The sequence below is a fragment of the Aspergillus puulaauensis genome, chromosome 3, assembly GCF_016861865.1.
Source record: "Aspergillus puulaauensis MK2 DNA, chromosome 3, nearly complete sequence".
Classification (NCBI taxonomy): Eukaryota; Fungi; Ascomycota; class Eurotiomycetes; order Eurotiales; family Aspergillaceae; genus Aspergillus; species Aspergillus puulaauensis.
This window is the reverse complement of record NC_054859.1, coordinates 2,064,608-2,087,837: the sequence shown is the minus strand read 5'-3', so window position 1 is coordinate 2,087,837 and position 23,230 is coordinate 2,064,608. Positions and strand designations below refer to the sequence as shown.

Below are 23,230 nucleotides of genomic sequence, written 5' to 3'. Positions count from 1 at the left end.
AAGAATAGCCAGTGTATAAATGCTATACCTTATTTATTACCGGGCATATATGCAATATCTGAAGATTGCCACAATAGTAGCCCGAACTAGAACTCAATAGGTACTCCGTCGCAAGCCCTCAAGTTCTCAACTTATATACAAAGAGAAAAGGGTATCGATGACAATGACAATAAGAAATCTTAAAAGAACGTTGCAGAATAGCAAATCCAACCCAAGTCCAAAATATGTTCAATCGTAACTCAATAAATATGGAACTCATGTCCAATCTCCGCCTCTGGTGGGATGCCCCTAATCTCGCCTCCATTATCCATCGGCTGGAACGAATACCTGCCAGAGACTCGAGATAAGAGGCTATCCCTTCTATTCCCTGGCGTAAGATCGAGCATTTCTGTTGTTGTTGAGGGCCGCTGTGTGTCCTCGTCCGCGTTAGGTTCGTGGAATACTTCGGGGCCGGCGAGATGCCGCTCTGCTGTGTCGGCGGCACGAGAGAGATATTCATGCTTGCGGCGGAGACCTTCGGCCTCAAACATAGTTTGTTCATTAGACTCTTGGTCCTGCTGTTGCTTGGATATATTTTGTATGGTGTCGTTTAAATATGCGAGGAGCTGCCATCGGGAGGTTTGATAGACGAGCCGGCTCATGATTTCGGGGATCTAATAGAACGTCAGCATCATGAACGGTGATAACACGTATGGTGGAGGGGTATGTTTACCCTCCCGTCCAAGTAGTATAGTTCCTCCCCTCCTTCATCGACGAACTTTCTCACGGCATCAAACTTTTCCCGATCCACAATCGCAGCCTTGATCGCATACATCAAAGCGGGGATATTCCTAATCTCATCCACACCTTCATCTCCTTCGTTATCCGTAGCAGACCTCCCTAAATTCACCGATGTCGTCCGGGAAGCCCTCTCTGAGATAGAAGCCTGTTTCCTTCTCACCCCCGTATGTATCGTAAAGTAATCTTCATTAAGCGTATGGCCCATTTCCAGGCCCGTCCGACTCCGTCTTTGCCTTTCAGCAGGAGAAACCTTTTTAACTCGTAACCGCACCCATCGTCTCCGCCGCACAAACGAGTGCCAGAACGGATGTGTCCCATGCCATGATGATGACAGGGAGAACGAGAATGCATACTGCCACCCTTGGTCATCAACGTCACCCGACATATCCACGTACCAGGTTTTCCATGCCCATTCCCAGCTCGGATCGGGGACCTGGGCGTTTGTGATATTGACGAAACTGCGTTTCCCGCTCGCGTTTACCCAAGACGGTGGGTCCATATTAAGGAGGGACTGATTAGAATAAAGCGGGATACCGAAGAAGAACCAGCCACGTTGATTTTCGTACAAGATATCCAACTCGCTTCCTGGTTTCAAGCCACAGATCGTGGGGTGGTTCTTTGATTGATGTGTGGTTCCATTTCCGCTTTCACTTCCGCTCGTATTGCCAGTGCCAGCGCCGAAATCCTGCTGCTGGACTTGCTCCGCCGTGTTATTCTGCTCGAAGAGGGCCTGCGAGTCAGACTGGTAACCGTTCGTGTGGTCACTACTGACACCCTCCTGAATTGTATCCGTGTTGGTGAGAGTGTTTGTCATTGTACCTGCCCGCAACAAGCCTCCTTCGTCCGACGACGACGGCTGATCAGCCTCGCCCTCATTCGAAGCAGCAACGCCTAACCGATCAGGTTGCCATTTCGCATATTTCCGTTTTGCCCGCTCCGCGCGAATCGACGGTCGGCTCCACAGTCGAGACCCGGTGCTGGTGCTGGTGGTTGTCCTGGAGAAGCCTCTGGCTAGGTCGTCTGTAGCGATCTCGGCAGGAGCCGTCTTGTCAATGAGCTGGATGTTCGTGGTTTCCATTGCTCAGCGCTCGCAGCCCCGACTCTTTCGCTCTGGTTAGATGAAAGTAAGGGATATCATAGTCCTTCGTTCACAGTGCCAGATTCCCGCTGCAAATGTCAAAGAGAAAGGAAATGGTTGTGTTGTTTCAAGGAAACGCAAACGAAAATCCTCCCCTAAAACAAGAAGAATCCGATCAAGCAGTCGATCGAGAATGACGTCGTTGTGGAGCAGATCTGCAGCTGGTTTGTTGCCTGAGGAGCCAAAGTTCCCCTTTTCGGGCCTTGCTCCAATTCCGGCCTCAGGCAATAAGTCAGGCATTCAGGCTCCAAAACTGTTAAGGCACCAAGGCATACACTCCCCTCCCGACGCGTCCTCACTCAGTAAACTAAGGTAAGTTGCCGGACACTCTAAACTCTTATCCAAAGCAGCCTATCAATCCCGCCAAATTACACCCGCCTCTCTTCATTGAGTCCATAACAACAGTTAGAATAACGATGGACTCCTCACACTACCGCAAAATCGAGCTCCAATCCGCCGCAGACTTCACCTACCTCCATGGCAACACCATCGCCCTCTCGCGCCAAAAACTCGATCTGCATTTACCCCCCTCCGCGGCCCCAAACAATGGGCCGGATCCCATGCGCGAGCGCGTGGGCGAGCTTGTTGATGATGTATTTACACCCCCTCCCTCCCTTCCTTACTTTATGTCACCCAAAATCCCACTTGTTTGCTTATTATGAACGAAGCCCGTGTGCTAATCAGTAAATGCAATCAATGCAGTTCATAACCCGCACCTTCACCACCGCATCCTCCAGCGTATCAATCAATGGGCTCGACTCAGAGTCACCCGAGTTCCCCTTCCCGGCTGCGTTTACGGCGCCTGCAGAGACGGTTGAGTATGAGGCGTTTGATGGGAAGTTAGCGGCGCGGGTGTCGTCGCTGTATGCGCAGTTGGAGTCGTTGACGACGACGGTGGCGCAGCTGAGAAGGGATGCGCCGGGGAAGGCGGCGAGGGACTATGTTGAGGAGCTTGGGAGGGTTATTGAGGAGGAAGATAAGGACGAAGATAACGTCGGGGAGGAAGGGGAGGGGGAGGAGGATGTTGAGATGGGCGATGCGGATGCGACTGCGAACGCAGAGCAACCGGAATCACAATCCGAAGAGGCAGCAACAAAGCCAAAAGAGAAGAGAGAACGGCGGAAGCAGGCGAAGAAAGAATCAGAGCTGTGGGATCTGGATATCCCGCTCGGAACAGAGAAGGAGGCAGAGCGGTGGCGGAATGGGGAGATTGCAGAGGTCTACGAAGATGCATTGCGGACATTGCTTCGGCTTCAGGGTGATGCTGTACCGGGCGACGACGAAGGGTCCGATCCCCACGGAATGGACGGCAGTGCGCTGGCGTCCACAGTGGGTAAAGCCGAGCGAGCTGGCCGGGCGGTTGATTTTGTAGAGAAGATCTGATTTTGAGCGCTCTTGGTATATCATGCCTTCTCTTTTTTTTTGAGTCCTCTTTGGTCAGATATTCTCGCGTTTGGGTTATGGAATGGCGTTTTTTTCAAGGGTGATACCACTTTAATGATGAACAGTTTTTTGTCTGCGGATAACGCAGGTTTATGTCATTCCTACGAACTACTTATATCCATGAACAGACTACGTAGTAAACAATTTGTCTTTCAATTATTTAAGATCAATTCAGTTCAACAACCCCTCAACACCTTCAGCTCCAATCTATAAGTTTCACACCGCTATTCACCGCATTCGATATCTATTTTCAAGTAGGCAGCTGGAACGAACGAAAGAAGAAAACAAGTCAAAGCAGGCCGGTGAACGACAATGTCAGAAGAGAAATTGTGGGCAGGACTCAGATACATATGTGCGGACTGAGTTCGGCAATAGTAGGTAATAGTATAGCAGGGAAGGTGCACTCTGTTGAAGGCAGTACTGTAAATCTATATCAATAGTAGAGGGTAGAGGAGATGGAGGGAAATCGAGAGGAAGATAGTCTGAGCTTTTACCATATCGGTCCAATATACCAGGGAAGAGAACAGTAAAAGAGATAGATAGTAGGAGGGAGGAAAGAGCAGAAACCATAAAGGAGGCAACGTTCTTGTTCTTTTTGGACTCTATGCAGTAGGTTGAGGAGCGGCCTCTGGCACTTCGGCGTTCTTTTCGACACCAGTGTCCTCATTCTTGATAGCGTTCTGGTCCTCCTGGGTTTTGGGGAGAGCCCATTTAGGCTCCTTGGCCCATTCTGCCTCACGCCATGGGCCCATGTCGCTGTTCTCGCATCCTCCCTCACACTCACAAGTGCCACCGTATTGCTTAGGGAGGCTCTCCTTGGGAACCTGCTTCAACAACTCTGTTTGGTAACCGGAGCCGAGAACATGGATCTTTTCAACAGTGACAGGGTCGAGGAAGCCCTTAACAACGCTGAACACAGTGCTGAAACCCCATGGAGCATTGATCAGGTACAACTTCCCCAGTCGCTCGGGGTAGTAGTTTTGAGAGATACCAGATGCGCGGCTGAGATAGTTGTACACAGATGGGGCGGTCATGAGACCAGCACCCTTCAGATCCATGATACTGCAGCATGTTTCCAGCAGTTTTCCGGCCTTTCGCGAGCAAGCGGGCAACCGAGGGTCCGCAAGCTTCTCATATTCAGTCACAAGGTTTTTCAGCATGCGCTCGTCGGTGGTAACCTTCTGTAAAGCATTGAGATCAATACCGCCGAGTTTCTCGATATAGACAGGTCGTCCATCCTAATAATCCGTACAATTAGCTGAGTCCATTTCTGACGTCTGGAGCGATATAAGACAATTGCAAACATACCTTGTCCGTCTTGTGGTAGAACTGGACATAGTACTTAGAAACCTCCGGCTTTTCAGCGTATTCGAAGGTGCGAGCGAGATCGTCTGTTCCGAATTCCTTCCTCCACTTCTCAGTTGCGACAAACCTACAGTGCGGGAGAAAAAGAAATATTAGTCGGAAAATCCGGGGGCAAATTCATACACCCAGGAATGGTGGGAACGTACATGGCCTTGGAGGCGGCAACATCGAACTTCCGAGCCCGCAAGAAGCGCAGAAGAGTCAAGGTATCCAGCCTTTCCGTGTAGCCCTCCTTCTCGAGTTCGCTGCGGAGCTGCTCTACCTTGGCATCCTGCTCCGGCGTGGTATGGCCAGGGTGGCCAGGTTTCGCCTCGGGGGCAGTGGTGGGGAAGTCATAGTCGTCGTACTTGGACGCAGGGACCGTCTTTTGGTCAGCGGTAGTTGCCATCGTGATAGCTAACGGTGGTGGTTGTTGAGGAGTGAAGGATAACGGAGTTTGGGAGCCGATAGTAGATCCCCGTGGTCGGAAGGTTGATTGGGAGAGTGGAGAGGGACAATTAAAATGGGGGAGATCGTTCAACGGTTGAATAGTAGAAAATCAGACACAGGAGGAAGTGTGGGTGCTTCGACACTCAAAATATTGGGTCAGAAAGTCAGAGAAGCGCTGGGAGGGCAGAGCAGAGAGAAAACGAGAACGAAGAGGGAGAAGAACAACGGTCAAGACCAGACGGGGACGGAAACAGCAGAACAGTCGGACTAGTCAACTTCAGGAGGGGTCCAAGGCGGTCAACCACTATATTAAGAGTCCACGCGGTCACTGGAGACAGTATTATCCCTAACGTTTCCACTTTTGCAGGGAGTTTAAATGTAATTTGCGAAAGGAATGCAGCATCAATTCTGTCTTTAAGAGGATAGCGACGCCGCCACGCCACACGTCATCCTCAACCACTGCTCTTCAGCCACGGTGCCGTCGACCCTCCGAAACTGCCGTTCGCTATTATTTGGCTTACGGGGAAGAACTCCGGTCCATCATCATATTGCCTATGTTCATTTATAGTTAATAGGTATAAATAACACTGCCGATGAAGCGGATCGCCACTAACTAATTTCTTCCTCATTATAGCCAACTTGGCAGCAAAGACGCTAAGTCCAATACATATAAATACATATAAACCAGCTGGACAGAAATCCGACGATACAAATGAAATAACCAGGAGTAAGAGGAGATGGGAACTAAACATAGAGAGCGCACACAGTCATCAAGTAGTAGAAACGCATGCAATATCGTCGAACGGGGTATAGCGGATTCAAAGCATCATTGAAAATGGAGTAGCAACAGTCTGCTGAGCGTGAAGCTGCTCTTTCCCGGCCAGCGAGAACAGAAGCCCTCTCACGATAAAGTGATTAGTTGTTGCGTCGACAAAATTGCCTCCGCCGAAATAAAACGTCAAAGGGTCAATGAAAAATAAACAAATCACAGAATGCTCCCAGGGTATATAATTGATCCACTCGCGTAAGGTCGCTTCGCGTAGATGGAATCGTATGTACTAAACTGGCTCAAAATAACCAGAAAGCGACTCAGGGAGGTAGCGCCGTCAGATTGGATCAGGCGTGCTCCGGCCTTTCTTGGAAGCTCGTGGCTGAGCAGTCTGCCAAGCTCGCCTCCAGCCATCTGGAATGCTGTATGTCGCCGGTGGTTTCACCCGCGAGGGTAATTGGGCTTGGAGAACACTTTACCAGCCCTTCTTACGCGAGAAGCGTTTGTTCAGGAGCGTAAGCACCTTGGAGACATTGAATTGAACATATTCCAGGTCAAGGTCTTCCAAGCTGTCCTTCTGCATCTCGAGCAAATCATCGAGTTTGAGATCCAACTCGAGCAGCCCACGAGCACGACCTATAGGAAGTTAGATTATATGTCAAAACAAGGGAGCCTGATAGGACAACTGTTCTTACCTTTGTAATGCAGACTGATAACGAAAGTCCCAGGTAAGGGACTCTTGAACATGAAATAGATGTTTGCCCGTCTATTCTCAGGCACATTGCTCTTGCGAATCACACCTTCCTTCTCGAGTTGCTGGTGGGTGAACTTGTAGGGACCCAGCTCTTGGTGTTTCTGCTGTTTCCTTGACTTTCCTTCGGATTGGCTGCGGACATTTTGGAGATACGACTTGTATGTTTCCAGCTGACCAACAAGATACGCGTTATGGTCGCGGATGGCTGAATAGACAGACTCCAATTGTTTCGTCTCTTCCATGACCTTCTCCTTCAAAGATCCCAAGTGGACGAGTTCCTGTTCAACTTCGTCCCGAAGGAGACTGAATTCGTCGGAGCGATCAATGACACCCATCTCCTGCAATTGGCTCAGAAGCTCCATGGTGCGAATACCCTTGCGGACCATGACAGCGTCATTCTTTAAAGTCGCTGCAGCTTCGGCGATACGATCCAAGCGAAGAGGGCGACGTGCCACCGAAGAGTGGGAAGGAAGGGAACGCAAAATTTGAACAAACGTTGATTTAGCTTCCATGAAGAAAACTTCTTCCTGAGTAATGTCCAGGGCCGACGTCAAGTCATCTAGCGCGGTTTCCCATCGGCTAAACAGAGGAACGGTGATGGTTCGATTTTCTTTGCGTGGGAGCTGTGGAGGAGCAGGGCCCAACTCCTGGAGGATTTCCTGGAGGTGGGAATGTTGATCCTGAGCCAAGGCCATGTTGTGCTTCTCCAGCAAAGTGTGGGTAGCATACACCTCGTTGAGAGTGATCTGTAATTCGAGGTCTCGCTTAGAGAGTGCAACATAATTGTCCATCTCTAAACTCTCGTAAAAGTCTTGCACTTCACACAGATCAAGCATGAATTTGTTGACACGCTCCTTGTTCTGTTGAATGAAAGGCTGCAGCTTGGCCATATACGGTTCCTTCGCATAGGAAGGCTTGTTGGCCAAGTTCTGAAGCATCTTGGCGATCAAAGTTAGAGTGCGTCGAGGTCTGTCGGTAGGAGTAGCGTCAATCAACATATACGAGCGTGGAGTGACAATGGCCGGGTTGATGAAACGCAAGAAGAAAAAGCCTCCGATCAGGGTACAGATGGTCTGATCATGAGCGTCTGGGTACTTCCGCCGTGACAGACTTCGGATTTGTTTGCAAATCCAGCGGATACCGTAAGGCGCTTGGTTCACAGAGGTGATGATCGTCGTGAGGAAAGAGTTTGCAATATCTGTGAGCTTCTTGAGACGCGGCGCAATGATGGCCTGCACTTGGGGGTTCTCTGCAGCGGTTTCCGCTGTGACGCCGCGAGGGAGGTTGTCCGGCAGCGAACCAGTCTCTTCTTCGATTTCTTTCACCATGGCCTCATAGACTTTCAAGGGGTTGATTTCCAAGTCGACGTCACGTAACTCGATCAACCCGTTGATCTGTTCGGCCAAGACCTGTCTCAGATAACTCTGACCGGGCCCACGTCGAGTGTAGGTGGTCATCATACGCGAAACAGGGGTATTTTGTCGCAGGAGCGAGGAATATTCCGGGGTATTATCGAATTGATAGGTGAGCACAGACTGAAACATGGTGAGCAGCAGGTGCTCTTCGCGACTCTCGTACTGGTTTCCATAGATAGTGAACATGACGGTTTGGAGCAAAGAATCGATTTCCGCCATCGAGACAAGTCGACACAGATGCGCAATGTGGCGGGGTTCCGTTTGAAGAAGGAAGAGAAGGTTTCCATATTTTTGTGTTTTATCATCGTTGGGGAAGAAACCTTCCTGGGGGTCAACAGTGTCGTCCAGGCGGTTTGCAACCTCGTTTTGCTATAAAATCCGTAAGCGATAAACAAATCATACGTAGACTAGCCGGGCAGACGCACCTCTTCCAAAGCCATGCGGTTCTGAATAAGCAATGCTATTCGTGAATCTAAATAACGTACATCCTTTTCTAGGACGAAGTTCTTTTTCGACTGGGAAGAGATCTTTGACTTCAGTTCTCGTAAGAATTTTTGAGCTGGTTCAATTGATTAGCATAGCTCAGCACGGTCTTGTTCCAGTAAAACCAACCTCTCGCCAGGTCATCTGATATTTCAAGGTCCCTGTCCTTCGCGGACATCGACAGGTAGAGCGCGGTAACGGACATCCGCTTCGACTGGCGAAGCGACCGAGTATCGTGGGAAGACATCGTGTTTTGTCGTGTAACCGGCTGAAACGAAGAGGAAGAGGAAGTAGATGCTCTTGACGCGGGTTGCAACATTGTCGCAACCGACATTTTGTGAAAGGAAAGAACGGGCGCTCGAAGTGTGTGTGGGAGTGGCACCCGAGAAGATGCTCAAACTCGGAGATATTTCGATGCACGAGCCACCGAGAGGACTGCACAGATCAATGTGCAGTGCGCACAGTCGTCAGTTATTCTCCAAGGTGTGGGTTGTTGGTATTTAACGGTCGGTTCATCGACAGGTCTGAATATTTTCGGCACGAGCTGAGGCGATCGGTAGGCAGATTGTACCCCTTATCGGACGCGTCGAAGAAAATACCAGACTCGGCAAAGGAGCGCTTGGATTTGTGCTGGGTGAACAAATCAATTGTCAGGTCGCTAAAGACTGAGCTGCGAGTTGTTGCAAGTTAGTTCCTGGATCGAGGGGATCAAAGGGGGTTAAAAAAAATTGGGCGCAGGAGGGAGGTATATGGCGTGGGTATCGTGATCGGGCAGGGTAAGGTAGCGAGCTGAAATAAACCCGACGCCGGAGAGGAGGGAGAGGAGCGTACGTACTGACTCTGAGACTTGAGAGGAACTGGAAGAGCGCGCGAGTTTCAGAGTGAGGAGGGCCGGGATTGGAGAGATTAACGGAGGAAAGAGTCGGTCGAGTCGCAGATCAGATACTGGGGGCAGGAAGAAACAGGGGAGACAAATAGGAGACGATAAGAAGGGAGTATGGCAGGAGTATTAATGAGAGCTGAAACACAGAATTGAGTGCTAAGAGGGGTAAATGCTCAGCAAGACAAGGATGATGGTGAAAGGAGTGTATCAGTTCCCCAGACGCGGAATCGAGAGGGGGAGGTTGGTTTTCAGGGAAGAAAGAGGGGAGGGCGATGGATTATGATTGAATCGGCTCCTTTTGAGCGTTGACTTACTTCGTCTTACTGTGAGGGAGTGGAGCACTGGAGAGTGACTTGCAGAAAAAGCAAGACTGGGAACGATTCCCATGCTCCCGCCAGGCGACGACTCGGTTTCTCATTGAGTCTCGCGATGCCCATAATTGTTTTGCGTCGCTTCTTTCTTCTCCCAAGTCGTTGTAACTGCCGTCCTCCGGTGTGTTTCTTCATTATTCCTCGATTCTACGGCGATTCAGGAGTTGCCATTCCGCTCCACCTCCACAGCTCACCACCATCCATGGGCCACATCGCTGTACCTGATTTTCCGACCCATGTTTCTGTCCCCTTCGTTGCTGGTGTGAATAATTTGGCCAGAGGTGGAGTACTCTGCATTTCTTGAATTCTTGTCTATGAAATTCACTAACCTACGTACTGCACTCGCCAAATTAATCCATATTCGTTCTCTGGAGAGAGATCACTAGCACCCGGATGATCATTTCCGACCTCTTTCTCCCATGCTCCAGGAGCTGCTGCACAAAGCAAGGGGAATTTCCCACATCCGCCGCAGCCATCTGTTGTCCGTCCACAATTTCGACAATATGCTCTGAACTAATTCAAGGTCCGGTGCTGCAGACATGCTGGTTGTCTCCATCCAGAAGCCATTAGCGTCGCTTACCCCTGGCCCTGTGCGTGCGGCGGCGGCGTTACGCGCCCCTGCACGTCGCCCAGGTATTTCCGCTTTCGGTCGCCTTTGCCACATCCAACCTCCCAAGGTTGGGTCAACCGGGACGACACTTTTTCCTCTACTTCGCGTGCTGCAGAGCGATGGAGCACCATGACTACACTGGGAACTCGTCTATGATTCTCATGGTGTGATTATTTTGTGAGCGGCTATCAAGCCAATCGCTAGGCTACCATCCTGCAAGCTGCAACCCCTGTCAAGGAGGGCGCCTCGACGATACGGCTCATCCGGATAACGGATGAAGGCTTTTGAATCCCACGGACCATCTGACTCGAGCACTGTCTGTGCATTTGACTTCAGCGGTGTCGTGCGGCCTCCGGATTTCGCTAAGCCTGCCTGCATCTATCAGTATTCAGCCTCCATCCAAGTCATATTCCGAGTCATCATTCTGAGCCTCTCGGGTCCATTCCTCCCGGCGACTCATCCTTGGCTCCCATGGGCAAGAATCACAAGGCCAGTTTGGACATGGGTGGCTTTGGTGTGCAAGAATCCTGCCCTGCCATTGGCGCATTGCGGTCACTGTGATGGCCCACCGTTCCTCTTGATAAGAAAATTAGCTTCAACCAGAGCCACCATCAGTAGTCAGCCCCAACTCACTTTTTCCGCAACTTAAGCCATCTATTTCAAATAATACTACTTTGATATCGCAGTCAGTATTGTCGAAATACTCCTAGCGTACGATCTCATCGCTGGGAAAACCGTGAGATCTGCCAAGGAATCCGATTCCCTTTTCCCATCACTCAAAATGAAACTTTCCCATGACTAGTCAGGTGGAACCCGTTCCAGTTCCTGATTGCCAAGTTCCAACCCCGCCATGTGTCCGGCTCCGCACCGCTCAGTCTTCCAGGCTTCCGAGTCATCCTGGTACCTGCGTTGGACTAGCCGTGAAATATGGAATGCTGGGCATCTATCTTTGGAGATTAATGTCAAGGCCATCATCTGACCTTGCTCGCTGCCATCGTCCTATTGGTGAGCGATTTTCAATACCTGCTGCTTGGATCCGGACTTGGATATTACATCATCTCTCCTGAACGATTGGGTCATATTAAATGATGTTTCAGAGGTCAGCAGATCCTGCCATCCCGCGGTGGGCTTGTACGACTGCGACCGCATTGGCACAGATTCCTAAATCGGCTTTGCATGCTTCGACACTAGAGTAGGTGACAAACTGACAATGCTGGCATTGACAAGGTTGCAGGCATACCGTTGATTCGGTACTTACAGCAGGACAGAGTACCGTAGACAGCTTCTGTCAAATTACGAGAAGACCCAGTTAACAGAAAGATGATCGTCTCCAGCAAGCAACAATTGGCCAGAAGAAGACGTTGTGATTTGCAGAGAACCATGGATGGAGGCCTTCAAAAATGAGGATTATCAGCCGTCAAACCCACCACAATAATCCTATTATCTCCCTACTACTAGTAGCGGTGTAACAGCAAAGTAACCCACATCATTCTGCAATCTGCACTCTGCACTCTGCACTCTGCGAGCAGCCGCTGGCCCGCTGCACAATCTTCAATCAAGTGTCAGTGCGCTCAGGTCTCAGGGGGCCGTGAGGAGCTTAATCACTTCAATCGGCGGATCGTCCCTCCGCGCCAGACCAGACGCCGCTATGGCGCTACCCCACCAATTTTGATTTTGATTTTTCCCGCAATCGTTCAATACGAGGCCACCTGGGGCGGAAAATAAGACAAGCGAGCACTCGAAGTAACCCGGGTAAGACATTTCAGAGTTCCAACCCGGGGATTTGTCGATCTGTCCAGCGCATGGTTGCTTTTTATGTGACGTCGTTTATTGAACTCAGTCTTGTGATGTGGGTGGGTAAAGTAGGGTTAATCGGATACGACTCAGATCATCCACCATCACTGCGGAGTATAACGAGGGAAAATCAGCAATGGGAGGTTGGATACAGATTATTCAGGACGATGACATCGAATCGATGCCTGGATTGTCCCATTCATTCACGTCTGCGGAGTAATTTGTCACTGGGTTTGTCTGCGATGGCTCAACCCAATCCCGATCAACAATCTTCATCCAAGTAGACGTATCCGACATTGGCAAAGCCTTCTTATACACCCAACTTTCGATCCACTGCGGTTCAAGTCGGATCAACAAAAGCAGCCCGCTACTTACGGAGTATAGTACGGAGTAGTGTACCTAGGTAAGTGCACCATTATATTCCACCAGCGCTCTAACAATCGACAAGAAAAAAACTAAACCGCAAAGACGACCTCAACTAGACAAACCCCCGCGAAGATAAACAGTATTAAAGGCAAGGGGACGTGTTTGAACGGGCTATAGGTAATGTGAACCCACCCGCGAAAGCTGTCACAAATAGCCTGCCAATCTAGAAGAGTAGTAGTAGAACGAGGATCATGATTAACTAGAGCCTCAACAGCCTTGGCAGATCCTGTCCTTGTTGCTGTGACTAGCAGATGCTGTACTATTTCCTCGCGAGTGTTTGTTACGCTTGCGCCGGCTTCAAGGAGGTAATCCACAACGCAGCGATTCTCTCTTCGGAGAGCAGCAGCCAGCGCAGTGTCCCCTGAGAAGTCGACGGTGTCGATATCACAGCCATAACTGACTAGTGCCTTTGCGGTATGGACACTCTCCGATAGATGCAGCGGAGACTGCCCGTATCGATCAGCACAGTTTGGGTTGAGGACTCTAGCGGACAGAATCGTGTTCACCAGGTCTTGTTGGTCGTGCATTACTGCACGGTGCAGGATAGTATGCCCGACCAGGTCGTGGTCCTTGAGGTCGGCCCTTTCGCTGGCAGTAGCAATGACATCTTCGATGAGATCCCAGCGGCGTTGGTTTGCGAGGGCCAATGCCGGGAGATCTCTGTGTTGGATGGAGAGCCCGACTTCCGTCGAGGAGGAAGATAAGCCATTTAGATGGAGATAGCGAGTGGCCAAATCAGCAACAACATCACTCCTCTGGGATGCATGAAGCAACATCGAAGCTGTATGAGAATTCTTATCGGCAATGTTCGGATCAGCTCCTCGCTCCAGTAATGCATGGATGGTTTTCTGCGCACGGCCGTTAGATGATTGACATGCATGGTGGAGCGGAGTGCGCCCTGCTTCATCCAGCGCGTTGATGCTGTATCCTGGATTCCTCGAGAAATTGGCATGCAACACGCTAATCACTGTCGGATGTGTGTCTGCACTGGCAAGGTGAACAAGCCTGTTAGGAAAAGCCATCTTTATCTGATTGCATCGCAACAGGGCCTCGACAGTCTTCGTCTGGCCAGTTGTTACCGCCACGCTAAGGGGGCTTTGTCCGGCGTTGTCAACTATATTAGGGTTGGCCCCGTGCAGAAGGAATAGGCTTACAAGCTCAAGACAGCTGTCTTGCAAGTCTGGGTCTTCCATATTTTGTGCAAGGGATTGTACACCATGGAGCATGACTGTCAGTCCATTATTGTCCCTGCAATCAAGATCTATGGATTCATCTTCCATTAGCGTTTTCACTAATTGAATGTCGAGGCGTTTCGCTGCAAGCATAAGAGCTGTTTTGCCGCAACCACCGACCCTAGCGTTGATGTTTATGCTTTTACTCTGCAGGAGCAACCGCACGATTTCACGGCGATTATTTTTCTCGTTTTCAAGGGCCGGAGCATTCACATCAGGAAATCCGAGGATGGCATCTACTAGCGTGGAATCCTCGATATCGGCGTCCAATTCTAGCAACAGGCGCACAGAGTCAACCTGGCCCCGGAAGCAAGCATATCGCAAGGGAGTCCTATCATATCGTCGATCGCGGCGGTTGATGTTGCTATCATCGTTGCTGTCGCGGACAAGCCTGTTGATGAACCTTGATAGCCCAAACCAGGCACAGATGTGAAGCCTATGGGCTCCTTCGTGGATCCAGGACACAAGGTCTCTGATATCTGCCAGCTCCACTGCTTGAGCAAGTGCTTTCATTTTTGCGGTGTTTTGCAAGAACTGGAATGCGTCTTGCTGGTCTGATTCCCCGGACTCTAGACAGGCCTCCCTGACATGGTCCCCCCAGTACTCCAAGGCATAAGACAGGAAAGGATACTCTGCGACCATCTTGGAGTGATCCAGTACATCTGAGTGCTTGAGGTATTTTAGGCACATAGAGGCCATGTTGGCGTGTGCCTTGGTCAACATGGTTTTGGGCTCTTCTTCCTGGTCAAGCCGCGTCAGGACTTCTTTGACGCAGCCGTGGAAAAACGAGACGGAAAACTCGTCATCGCCAACACTATAGATCACGATCAATCCCTTGCATGCTTCCAATACGGACTCTTTATCATCCACTTTAGACTGGTCAATCAAGCCTGTGTTACCGCCCAAAGCCAGTGCATGCTTGAGCATCTTCAGGGTCGGCATGACCTGTGCTGAGTAGACAAAGCACAGCGTGCCCCATGCCAGTCGCCTTTCGTGGCCCATCGGCTGGTACTCGATACTTTTCAGCTTTCGAATAACGTGTTTTGCCAATGAATCGTACGGAATAACTTGCATGCTGTCAAGCAGGTCTTGGTCCGTGGCCAAGGCAATGTCCTTTGCCAGGATATCGTCCATCGAACACTTCGCCACCAGGAAGTTCCCCTGCGCATGTTCAGCGATTATTCTATAGATGCTCAGCTTCTCGAGTCTTTCGATCATATACCGTGTATGTCCTGCCGGGTTTAGCCGCTCGTCCCTTTGCTCCTGTTTCTTGCGTGCTTTGGCGATGACCAACTCCACCCGGTGACGGCAATACTCCTCGAGTTCTTCCTGGGGAGCCCGCACCTCGACCTCGACCGTCTTGTGCTTCATAACTCCCTCATGGTTTTGGGGGCATGTTTCCCCTGCCTGCCGGCACTTCCAGCATATATCGTATTTGTCGCCGTTGCATTCACACGTAAAGTACATGAGAACATCCTCCGAACCGCAGATGTCACACGTCACCGTCTGCGCGTTTTCGGTGTACCCCAAAGACGTGGTAAGGTAACTAAGCTTTCGGTTCCTCTCCATGAGCTGCAGGGGATAATCTTGGTCGACATCGCTCGCAATGTTCGCGTTTTTGCCGACTCGATCCATGACTAGGTAAGTTCGCTCATAGCTCTCAAGCATGGCCTCAAAGGCCCTGCAGATAACCTCTGTATCGGGCGAGGCTCTTCGGCCGTAGTGGTCATAGTGCTGCTGTACTGACAGGGGGATCTCGCCCGATGGATTGAATTCGATTAGTTGTCGAAGCAAGCTGCCCAGCAGGTTTTGAGAACTTTGCTCTGCCTGTTTATTCTCATCTAGGTAGATGTGGATGACGGGTCGCCGGGGGTATTGCTGCTGCAGATGATTCACTATGATGGCACAAATATTGGTCTTGTTCAGGATGTCAGGTGGGCTTCAACACTTCTGGGGGTTAAACTCTGGGGCTCCATGCGTTCGATACTTACTTTTCCGGTTCCTGTCGCTCCGCAATAGTCAAGGCGCCAAGGAGCCCCATCGACCCAAAACTTGAATTTGTCTGAGTCCAGAAGCCATTTTCCGGCAGGGACGCAGTTCTGGAACAGGCTCCGTTGCTCGTCGCGGAAATTTAGGGGGCTGATCCAGTCTAAGATGTCATTCCGACGGACAGCATAAGAGGCCTCCTTGAGCGGCTCGATTTCTTTCCTTATTGCAGTGACTTAAGAGGCAGGGGTCAGCTCCCGGGGGATTGCATGGATAGATTGGCTTGTTTTGGAAGCTAGCTAGGTCTACGTACCTATAGTAGCAGCCAGCTCCGTTCCATCCACTTCCTCTGGCTGAATAACTGCCAGGAGGTCCTTCGCATATGCCGCTGCCGTGATAGCGGCGTAGGGCTGCCACCTATTGTTCTTATGACTATCGCCATAATCAGAAATGCCACGGATAGCAATACATGGAAAGTTGTTCATCAATCCGGCAGCCTCCATCTCGAAACAAATCACGTTGTGCTCCTCACGCATCCGATCTCGGACAGTCGCTGACTTCATCACCGTATCAGCAGAGGCAATGAGGCCGTAATGAACAGAGGGGCCTTTGCTCTGTTTTCGAGTCACTATCTGGCTAGGGTCACATCCGTCACAGTTGGCTATCCCTTCTGGGTGAGCATAGTCCGGGCGAAACAAGCGGTCATTCTCATAGCCGGGAAAGGTGAAGTGAACATCATCGAGCTTGGATATTCCCTCATCGACGAAGGTCAGGATGCTCCCTTGTCTCATGCCATGATTGGACCTCAGTCTCCCCGTCGCAGAAATCAGGACATGTGCCGGCTTATTTAGGTGCGAGCCCATCCGAAACCCTCGTTCGTACTGTTTGCCAAAGTCGTACTGCAGAATGCCTCCTAAAATAGATTTGCACGTGCGTCAGATTCATTTTACAACATGCTGAGGGGAAAATCCCCGTAATGAACAATGCATATGCGTACCATGAGACCCCGAAGGCTGGCTGACAACCACATCGCCGAGTCTGATATTATCCACCCCACCGAAAGGATTGGGTGCAGTCGTCGCACCTCCCCCAATGCCCACAATAAGCGCAAAGCGGACTTTGGGGAAGGACCTCACCAGGTTTGCAGTTACATGTGCCGTGGAGGCTTTCCCTTGGGAGAGTGTCTGTACTATCACAATGTTATGTTTTCCCATTCGGCCGAGGACGTATGAATTCTGGTCGTTAGGACAAGGGAGGGACTGATGCTCTTGATCTAGCATGGCTCTGGCGGCCATGAGCTCCGAGTAGAGGATACATACCCATGCCACTGTGTATTCCTCGCGCCCAAGCTTTGGGGGAAGATCGGATTCAGGAGCCATTTTGTGATTGGGTTCAGGTCAGTGTGATGCAGGGGCAAAAGGATAAATGAATGAACTCGCCATCAAAAACGAAGGCTTATTTGAGTCACTCAGCCTCATTGACCGTCAGCTGTCAGCACAGCCTTGGTAGGACCAGGCCCCATCTTTCAATGTATGTTTGCTGAGCTGTCTTGGCCAAGCGTTACAGCGCGAGCCTCAGCCTTGTCTTTTGTGCGACAAGGCTAAGGACGATTTGTCTTGGTGGGTGGTCATTGGTCAGAGATTAGGAATTGACAATCTGCGAATGAGGCTGAGGGTCTGTCTGGATTATGGCCGGCTACACCGGCTCTGCTCCCTTTGATGTCCTGCTGCTGACATTTTTCGATATCAACTCGTAGGAGTAGGACCAGTCCTTCGAAAGCTCTGGTCATTTGATACAGATCAGGACCGGGCCAACTGAATCACTGCCGTCAACGATAATCCCATAATCTCAATCATTGTGGTCAATCTTGATTTATCATCGCCCCCATGCAAAAAGCAAAAGTGAGACCTGCAGCGAGACCTGCAGCAGTCATCAGCTGAGCCTCGCCGGGGATGCGACCTTCCCACACCCGGCTCATGAGGCTGCAGCCCCTGAATGCATTCTATATAACACAGTAATCGGAATGCTTTTCAATAGCGCGTCGTCGCCGAATAGACAGTTGGCTCACCAGCCCATCCTGCATCATGCGGTTCATTGCTGGCATACTCGCTCTACTTCCGTTGACAGTTTTTGCTGCATCGGGATCTCCCACTTCCACCACCAGCAGTTCACCTTCGCCTAATCCACACGTGTGTGGGGATCTTATTAATGGTCGCGGTAAGCAATTAATAGCTGTCCTAGTCTCGATTGATGGTTATAGTTCCTGGACTGATAGAAGTGAAGACTCTCTAGATGGAGACGGCCTAGTGTTCAACGCGTCCAAAGCCTACGAGTGTCTGACCAGCGTACCCTTCAACCCGGCCGTTGCCAGCCGACTGATCAAATACTACAACGATACTATTCAGTTTCAGAGTACCCTCGCTTACCTTGCACATCCACCCCCGACCTACCAGCAGCCGGCAACCGACTTGCTGGCTGGGTTGGCTGAGCTCCAACGCGGGATTGACCAAGGTGTCTTTGCGGACGAATATGAGTTCGAGGCTGCACTGAATCGGCTGGTATACTCGGCACATGATGGCCATCTCGGTATGCTTGGTGGGGTGTTGGAGGTCTTTACCTTTTCAGCGCCGGTCGATATCGTTTCCTTGTCGTTGGACGGGAAAGAATTGCCAAAGGTTTATATCGCAGGTACTATCACTAGACCGAAGGAGTAAGCAACAACCACTGATTACTGTCTTGTCTATATAGATGACTGGATCCTCCACCAAATTGCCGACCATCCTCTGTCATGGCAACCGTCAGCCATCTCGACCATCAACGACCAAGATGTCGTGGAATATCTCACTGAGTTCGCCATCACGAACGCCTTTGGAAATCTGGAGCCTCACACGGATTGGAATGCGCTAATGAGAAGCGCCGCCTTGGACAGCCAGGGATATCTGGAACTATTCGCGGCGGCCAGCATCTACCCCGGCGCCACAATTACTTTCACATTTGAAAACGGGACCAGGAATACGATGGATTGGCTGTCTCTGTATTATACTGCGGAAGATACCGGGCCCCTCGAGACTGGTGGTGACTTTTATAACTATTTTGTGCTGGGTTTTTTACCAGAATCCTACAACGAAACCGACACCGAGGACGACACGGGAATAAGTGATGAAGAAGCGGCAGCAACTGAAACCGAATCTGCGTCGAGCAGCGTCGTTCCTCTATCGACGCCAACTGCAGACCTGGAGCCGTCCAAGGGTCCCCAGCTCTACTCCCCTCCCTACCCCCCTAGCACTGATATATACATGGTTGATGATGATGATGAGAATGGAATGCTTTTGCGTGGATACTTCCTCAACGAATCCTCATTAGCCGTCCTGGCCATTCCCTCCTTCTCGTATTATGGGAAAGATGCCCAGAAATTTAGCGACGCAGTGAAACGGTTCATAAGGCGCAGCCGGGACATAGGGCTAAAGAAAGTCATCATTGACGTGCAACAGAACGCCGGTGGGGAAACGCTACTTGCGATTGAAACCTTCAAATTGGTATGACAGCTCGCGTTAAGCTCTGGTCTTGAATAAATACTGATTGTACACTGCGCAACTAAAGTTCTTCCCTTATCGTGAGCCGTTCGCAGGAAGCCGTCGGCGTGCCCATCCCATGGCCGACGTAATGGGGTCTACCATCACAGACTACTGGAATGATAATCTCACCTCAGGAGATGATGGCTATACCTGGCTATCCACAAATGAATGGGTTGTCACTGGTCGCATTGACGCTGAAACTTCCGAAAATTTTACCTCGTGGCAGGACTATTTCGGACCAGTCAGTAGCTATCATGGGGATGACTTTACCAAAACGGTAAGCTACTTCCATCTGATTCCTCTAAGTCATGGTCGAACTTGGCCCTGATCTAATATGACTCACATCGCAGGAGAAATACAACCTAACCAGCCAGATCTTCGACCTTGAGGCAATTGGTCTGCTGGTAGATGGCTGGGAAAGCCCTCGGCGGCCAGTTTTCGCGGCCGAAGACATCATAATCGTAGGTGACAACGGGCCCATTAACGATCTATTAAGCTGACTTTTATCCCCTCGCCCCAGTTCGGTGATGGTATATGCGGCTCAGCATGTGCTCTCTTCATGGAAATGATGCACCACGAAGCCGGCGTGCGCACGGTAGTTGCAGGAGGCCGGCCCAACTACGGGCCCATGCAATCACCAGCAGGCACTCGCGGCGCATTAGTGTATAGCTCACTAGACGAGGACATCAACTTGGCGATTCGTATGAATCCGTCTCTACAAGGCCAACTACCTAACCGAACACTCGATTTCTTCCTCTCCTACATAAGCGTGAATCTCCGGGACCAGGTCCGCGAGCAAGACAGAGAGAGGATGCCACTGCAGTTCCTCTACGAGCCGGCAGACTGCCGTATATTCTACACCCCGCAAACTTGGTACAACTTTACTAACTTGTGGAACTACGCCGCCGATGCCATATGGCGGAATCCTGCCCTCTGCGTGCTGAATTCCACATCTAGCTCTGGACAACAGCCCCCCGCGCCGCCGCCGCCACTAAAACATCTTGATATTGTCAACTTGACAGAAACTTCAGCAGCAGCAGATGTAGATAATTCCCCCGCCACTTCCTCATCAATCGACATCAACGACACCTCAAACGATTTGCTCGGCTTCCCGGGAAAGCGCAAGTCACCCGCAGGCAAGCCCTGCACATCCGACAGCGACTGCAAGACCGGTGGGAATTTCAGGTGTAAAGAAATGCAAGGATGCAAGGATGGGGAACCAACGACGTTCTCCCAATGCGTCCAGGTCTGCAAGGTGGGACTCAGGCAGGGTGGCTGTGAATGCATGGGGGTGAGAGCAAACATTAACCGCAGGATCCCAGCCGAACGTTTCTCGAACGGCGGTTATTGTCGGCCGAATCTTGATGCTTGTACCGATAAATCGTACAATTACTACAGCAGGGCTTGGAAGCGGTAGTTAATGCGCCGTCTCGGCGGACAGGGAATTGGGGAGAAGCATGCGGAGGGGCTTCAGTTAGTCATGTTGGCAATGGATTAGCTATCCTTTATGCACTATCTACTTGGGTTATATTCAAGGCAGTCTGAAAATAATAGATAAGTGCTTTTATTCCTTACTGCCATAAACAGGGATGCCCAACTTGTATTTGCTCTGGTGTCGAGTTGTGCTCCCATTTGCAGCATCACACAAGCTACATCCTAATGGCTGCCACTCACAGCTAGAATCACGGGCGTATAACCATGTTGTATCGCACTATTCATGTCAGCACCTTCATCCAGCAAGAGTCTGACTATTGCATCAAATCCAGCTGCAGCAGAGATCGTTAAGACTGCTCCCAAAGCCACCTTGGGCCTTGATGTTAGCTCTATTTGACAACCTCATAATCAATGCCCCCGTACAGCCCGGATAATAATAAATATAACTAGAATATTCAAGTAAGAAAAAGATCCTATATAGATATACTATACTGTAACAGAACCCGAACAGAATACTACACTTAGTCCAGAGCAGAAAAGAGCCGAGGCTGAATTTTAGTGAGCCGCTAACAATGGAACCCACCAGCAGTGAAGAAACCAGTGAAACCACGTCTGTATCTTGTCGTCAACTGCGAAGAAACTCAATATGCCTTCGCCCCAGTCTCCCGCCGTCAAAGGCTATCTGGTTCTATACAACTCCGTCAACGCCTTCCTCTGGCTCCGCATCCTCCTCACCATACTCACCTCCCACTCCGATCCCGCACTATACGCCACCCTCGAGCCACAAGCCAGATGGGTGCAGACTCTCGCTGTGGTAGAAATCCTACACGCTGCAACTAGTAAGTATATCCCCTAATAAACAAACCAATCTAAACCTGGTCATATGCAAATACTAACGACATGCAGGCATAACCCGATCCCCCGTCTTCACGACCTTCACCCAGATCTTCGCTCGTAGCGTGCAAGTCTGGGCAATCAACTATGCATTCCCATCCGTGACGGCAGTGTCGCCCGCTTACCCGGCTATGCTCTTTGCTTGGTCTACTGCCGACGCTGTGCGGTATTCTTACTTCGCGGTCATGTTGGCGGGGTTCCCTGTCCCGCGAGGCTTGAAGTGGTTGAGGTATGTCCACATTTACTGCATGGTCACATTATGCGACAATCATTTTAACATGTTTGTAGATACTCCCTCTTCATTATCCTCTACCCCATTGGGATCGCGACGGAGTGGTGGCTCATGTATCGGGCTACTACGGTCACGACGAACTGGCTTGTCGCGGGCATCTTCTACTTCTTTCTTGGGCTGTATGCGCCAGGCTCTGTTATGATGTATTCGTATATGCTTAAACAGAGGCGGAAGACGCTTGCAAAATAGATACTGCGTCTGACGAACCCTGGTGATAGTCACCAGGAAAAAGTCAGACATCGCCGGCCGGGCGATCCTAGGCCGGGGCTCTAGAGCCACCTCCAAAATCACCCAGCTAGTTCGATATCCCGGAAATGGATTGGTTAGGTTCTTTATATAGAGATGCGATTGCGGATTATGCAGTGCTGCTAAGAAATGGAGCATGACTTCGTATATCGCTTGAAAATGTGACATGGAGAAACTTCAACCAAGCGCCTCAAGAAAATGCAAATGTATCGTACACAGTCGTGGAGTTAGTATACAAGAATATAGCGGAGAATTTATGTTGCTTTCATATAGCAGATGGCCAAAAAGGGCAGTTAGGGCAAAAGGCCCCCCAAACGCTTTGAACCCATGTATTGACTACCATCCAGTGTGCGGCTGGCCATCTCACGTTCGTCGGTTGTATTCGGAGTCCGTCTCCGGTGTGTTCTTCCGCGCTTCGTCCAGCATGTTATCGATGCCTCGCTCTTTCAGAGTTTTCTATGCATGAAGGTTAACTTCGTTCTTCGTTCTAGGGAGCACAAAGTGGAGTGGCGAAAACATACGGTCAGACAGGTTTTGTATTTGGCGAAAAGCTCTTCGCATTCGTTGGAAGTCGTGTTGCCGCGGAGATATTCTGGGTTTCTTGTAAGTCTCTCTATCCAAGCAAAACGAGATCAAGCAACATACTTTCGCTGTACCATTTCAAGAAGCACGTGTCGTACTTTCTAGACAGCGGATTAGCTTTGTTTTGTGGAATGGGGTGGGACCGGGCTGCGTACTCTTTGATGTTGTTGCATTCGGGGGCTATTGAAGCTGCCATGGTAATTTGAACGAGATATAAGCGCTGGACTGAAAAGTGACTGCGAAATAAAGATCTTGGGCAGGAAGAAGAGTGAGGAATATCGCGAGTCGAGACCGGGAATCGCCAGCAGGATAATCGGAGGTCCGCCGAT

General features: G+C 50.4%; 8 protein-coding genes across 8 annotated transcripts; 3 read left to right on the top strand and 5 right to left on the bottom strand.

Annotated features, from left to right (window-relative positions):
- Window positions 1-239: 239 nt before the first annotated feature.
- APUU_30833S (uncharacterized protein) lies at window positions 240-1,858 on the bottom strand (the record flags this gene model as incomplete). Its single annotated transcript, XM_041701970.1, has 2 exons — window positions 240-653; window positions 713-1,858. The coding sequence occupies 2 exons, from the start codon at window positions 1,856-1,858 to the stop codon at window positions 240-242; spliced, it is 1,560 nt and encodes a 519-aa protein (XP_041554802.1).
- Window positions 1,859-2,334: 476 nt separating this feature from the next.
- On the top strand, window positions 2,335-3,301 carry APUU_30832A (uncharacterized protein; the record flags this gene model as incomplete). The annotated part of the gene is made up of 2 exons (XM_041701969.1): window positions 2,335-2,511; window positions 2,621-3,301. The coding sequence occupies 2 exons, from the start codon at window positions 2,335-2,337 to the stop codon at window positions 3,299-3,301; spliced, it is 858 nt and encodes a 285-aa protein (XP_041554801.1).
- Window positions 3,302-3,963: 662 nt separating this feature from the next.
- Window positions 3,964-5,114, bottom strand: SEC14 (SEC14 family lipid-binding protein; the record flags this gene model as incomplete). Its single annotated transcript, XM_041701968.1, has 3 exons — window positions 3,964-4,599; window positions 4,670-4,793; window positions 4,873-5,114. 3 exons carry the CDS (start codon window positions 5,112-5,114, stop codon window positions 3,964-3,966), a joined length of 1,002 nt encoding a protein of 333 aa, XP_041554800.1.
- A 1,285-nt stretch (window positions 5,115-6,399) lies between these two features.
- APUU_30830S (Ras GTPase activating protein IRA2) lies at window positions 6,400-8,823 on the bottom strand (the record flags this gene model as incomplete). Its single annotated transcript, XM_041701967.1, has 4 exons — window positions 6,400-6,560; window positions 6,620-8,462; window positions 8,519-8,652; window positions 8,706-8,823. The coding sequence occupies 4 exons, from the start codon at window positions 8,821-8,823 to the stop codon at window positions 6,400-6,402; spliced, it is 2,256 nt and encodes a 751-aa protein (XP_041554799.1).
- A 3,866-nt stretch (window positions 8,824-12,689) lies between these two features.
- Window positions 12,690-17,257, bottom strand: APUU_30829S (uncharacterized protein; the record flags this gene model as incomplete). The annotated part of the gene is made up of 4 exons (XM_041701966.1): window positions 12,690-15,809; window positions 15,884-16,113; window positions 16,192-16,791; window positions 16,876-17,257. 4 exons carry the CDS (start codon window positions 17,255-17,257, stop codon window positions 12,690-12,692), a joined length of 4,332 nt encoding a protein of 1,443 aa, XP_041554798.1.
- Window positions 17,258-17,962: 705 nt separating this feature from the next.
- On the top strand, window positions 17,963-20,870 carry APUU_30828A (uncharacterized protein; the record flags this gene model as incomplete). The annotated part of the gene is made up of 6 exons (XM_041701965.1): window positions 17,963-18,095; window positions 18,162-18,566; window positions 18,627-19,414; window positions 19,479-19,730; window positions 19,804-19,914; window positions 19,974-20,870. 6 exons carry the CDS (start codon window positions 17,963-17,965, stop codon window positions 20,868-20,870), a joined length of 2,586 nt encoding a protein of 861 aa, XP_041554797.1.
- Window positions 20,871-21,533: 663 nt separating this feature from the next.
- On the top strand, window positions 21,534-22,262 carry APUU_30827A (putative membrane protein; the record flags this gene model as incomplete). The annotated part of the gene is made up of 3 exons (XM_041701964.1): window positions 21,534-21,726; window positions 21,794-22,010; window positions 22,070-22,262. 3 exons carry the CDS (start codon window positions 21,534-21,536, stop codon window positions 22,260-22,262), a joined length of 603 nt encoding a protein of 200 aa, XP_041554796.1.
- A 420-nt stretch (window positions 22,263-22,682) lies between these two features.
- Window positions 22,683-23,097, bottom strand: MDM35 (uncharacterized protein; the record flags this gene model as incomplete). The annotated part of the gene is made up of 4 exons (XM_041701962.1): window positions 22,683-22,775; window positions 22,841-22,911; window positions 22,965-23,002; window positions 23,057-23,097. 4 exons carry the CDS (start codon window positions 23,095-23,097, stop codon window positions 22,683-22,685), a joined length of 243 nt encoding a protein of 80 aa, XP_041554795.1.
- Between the last annotated feature and the right edge of the window lie 133 nt (window positions 23,098-23,230).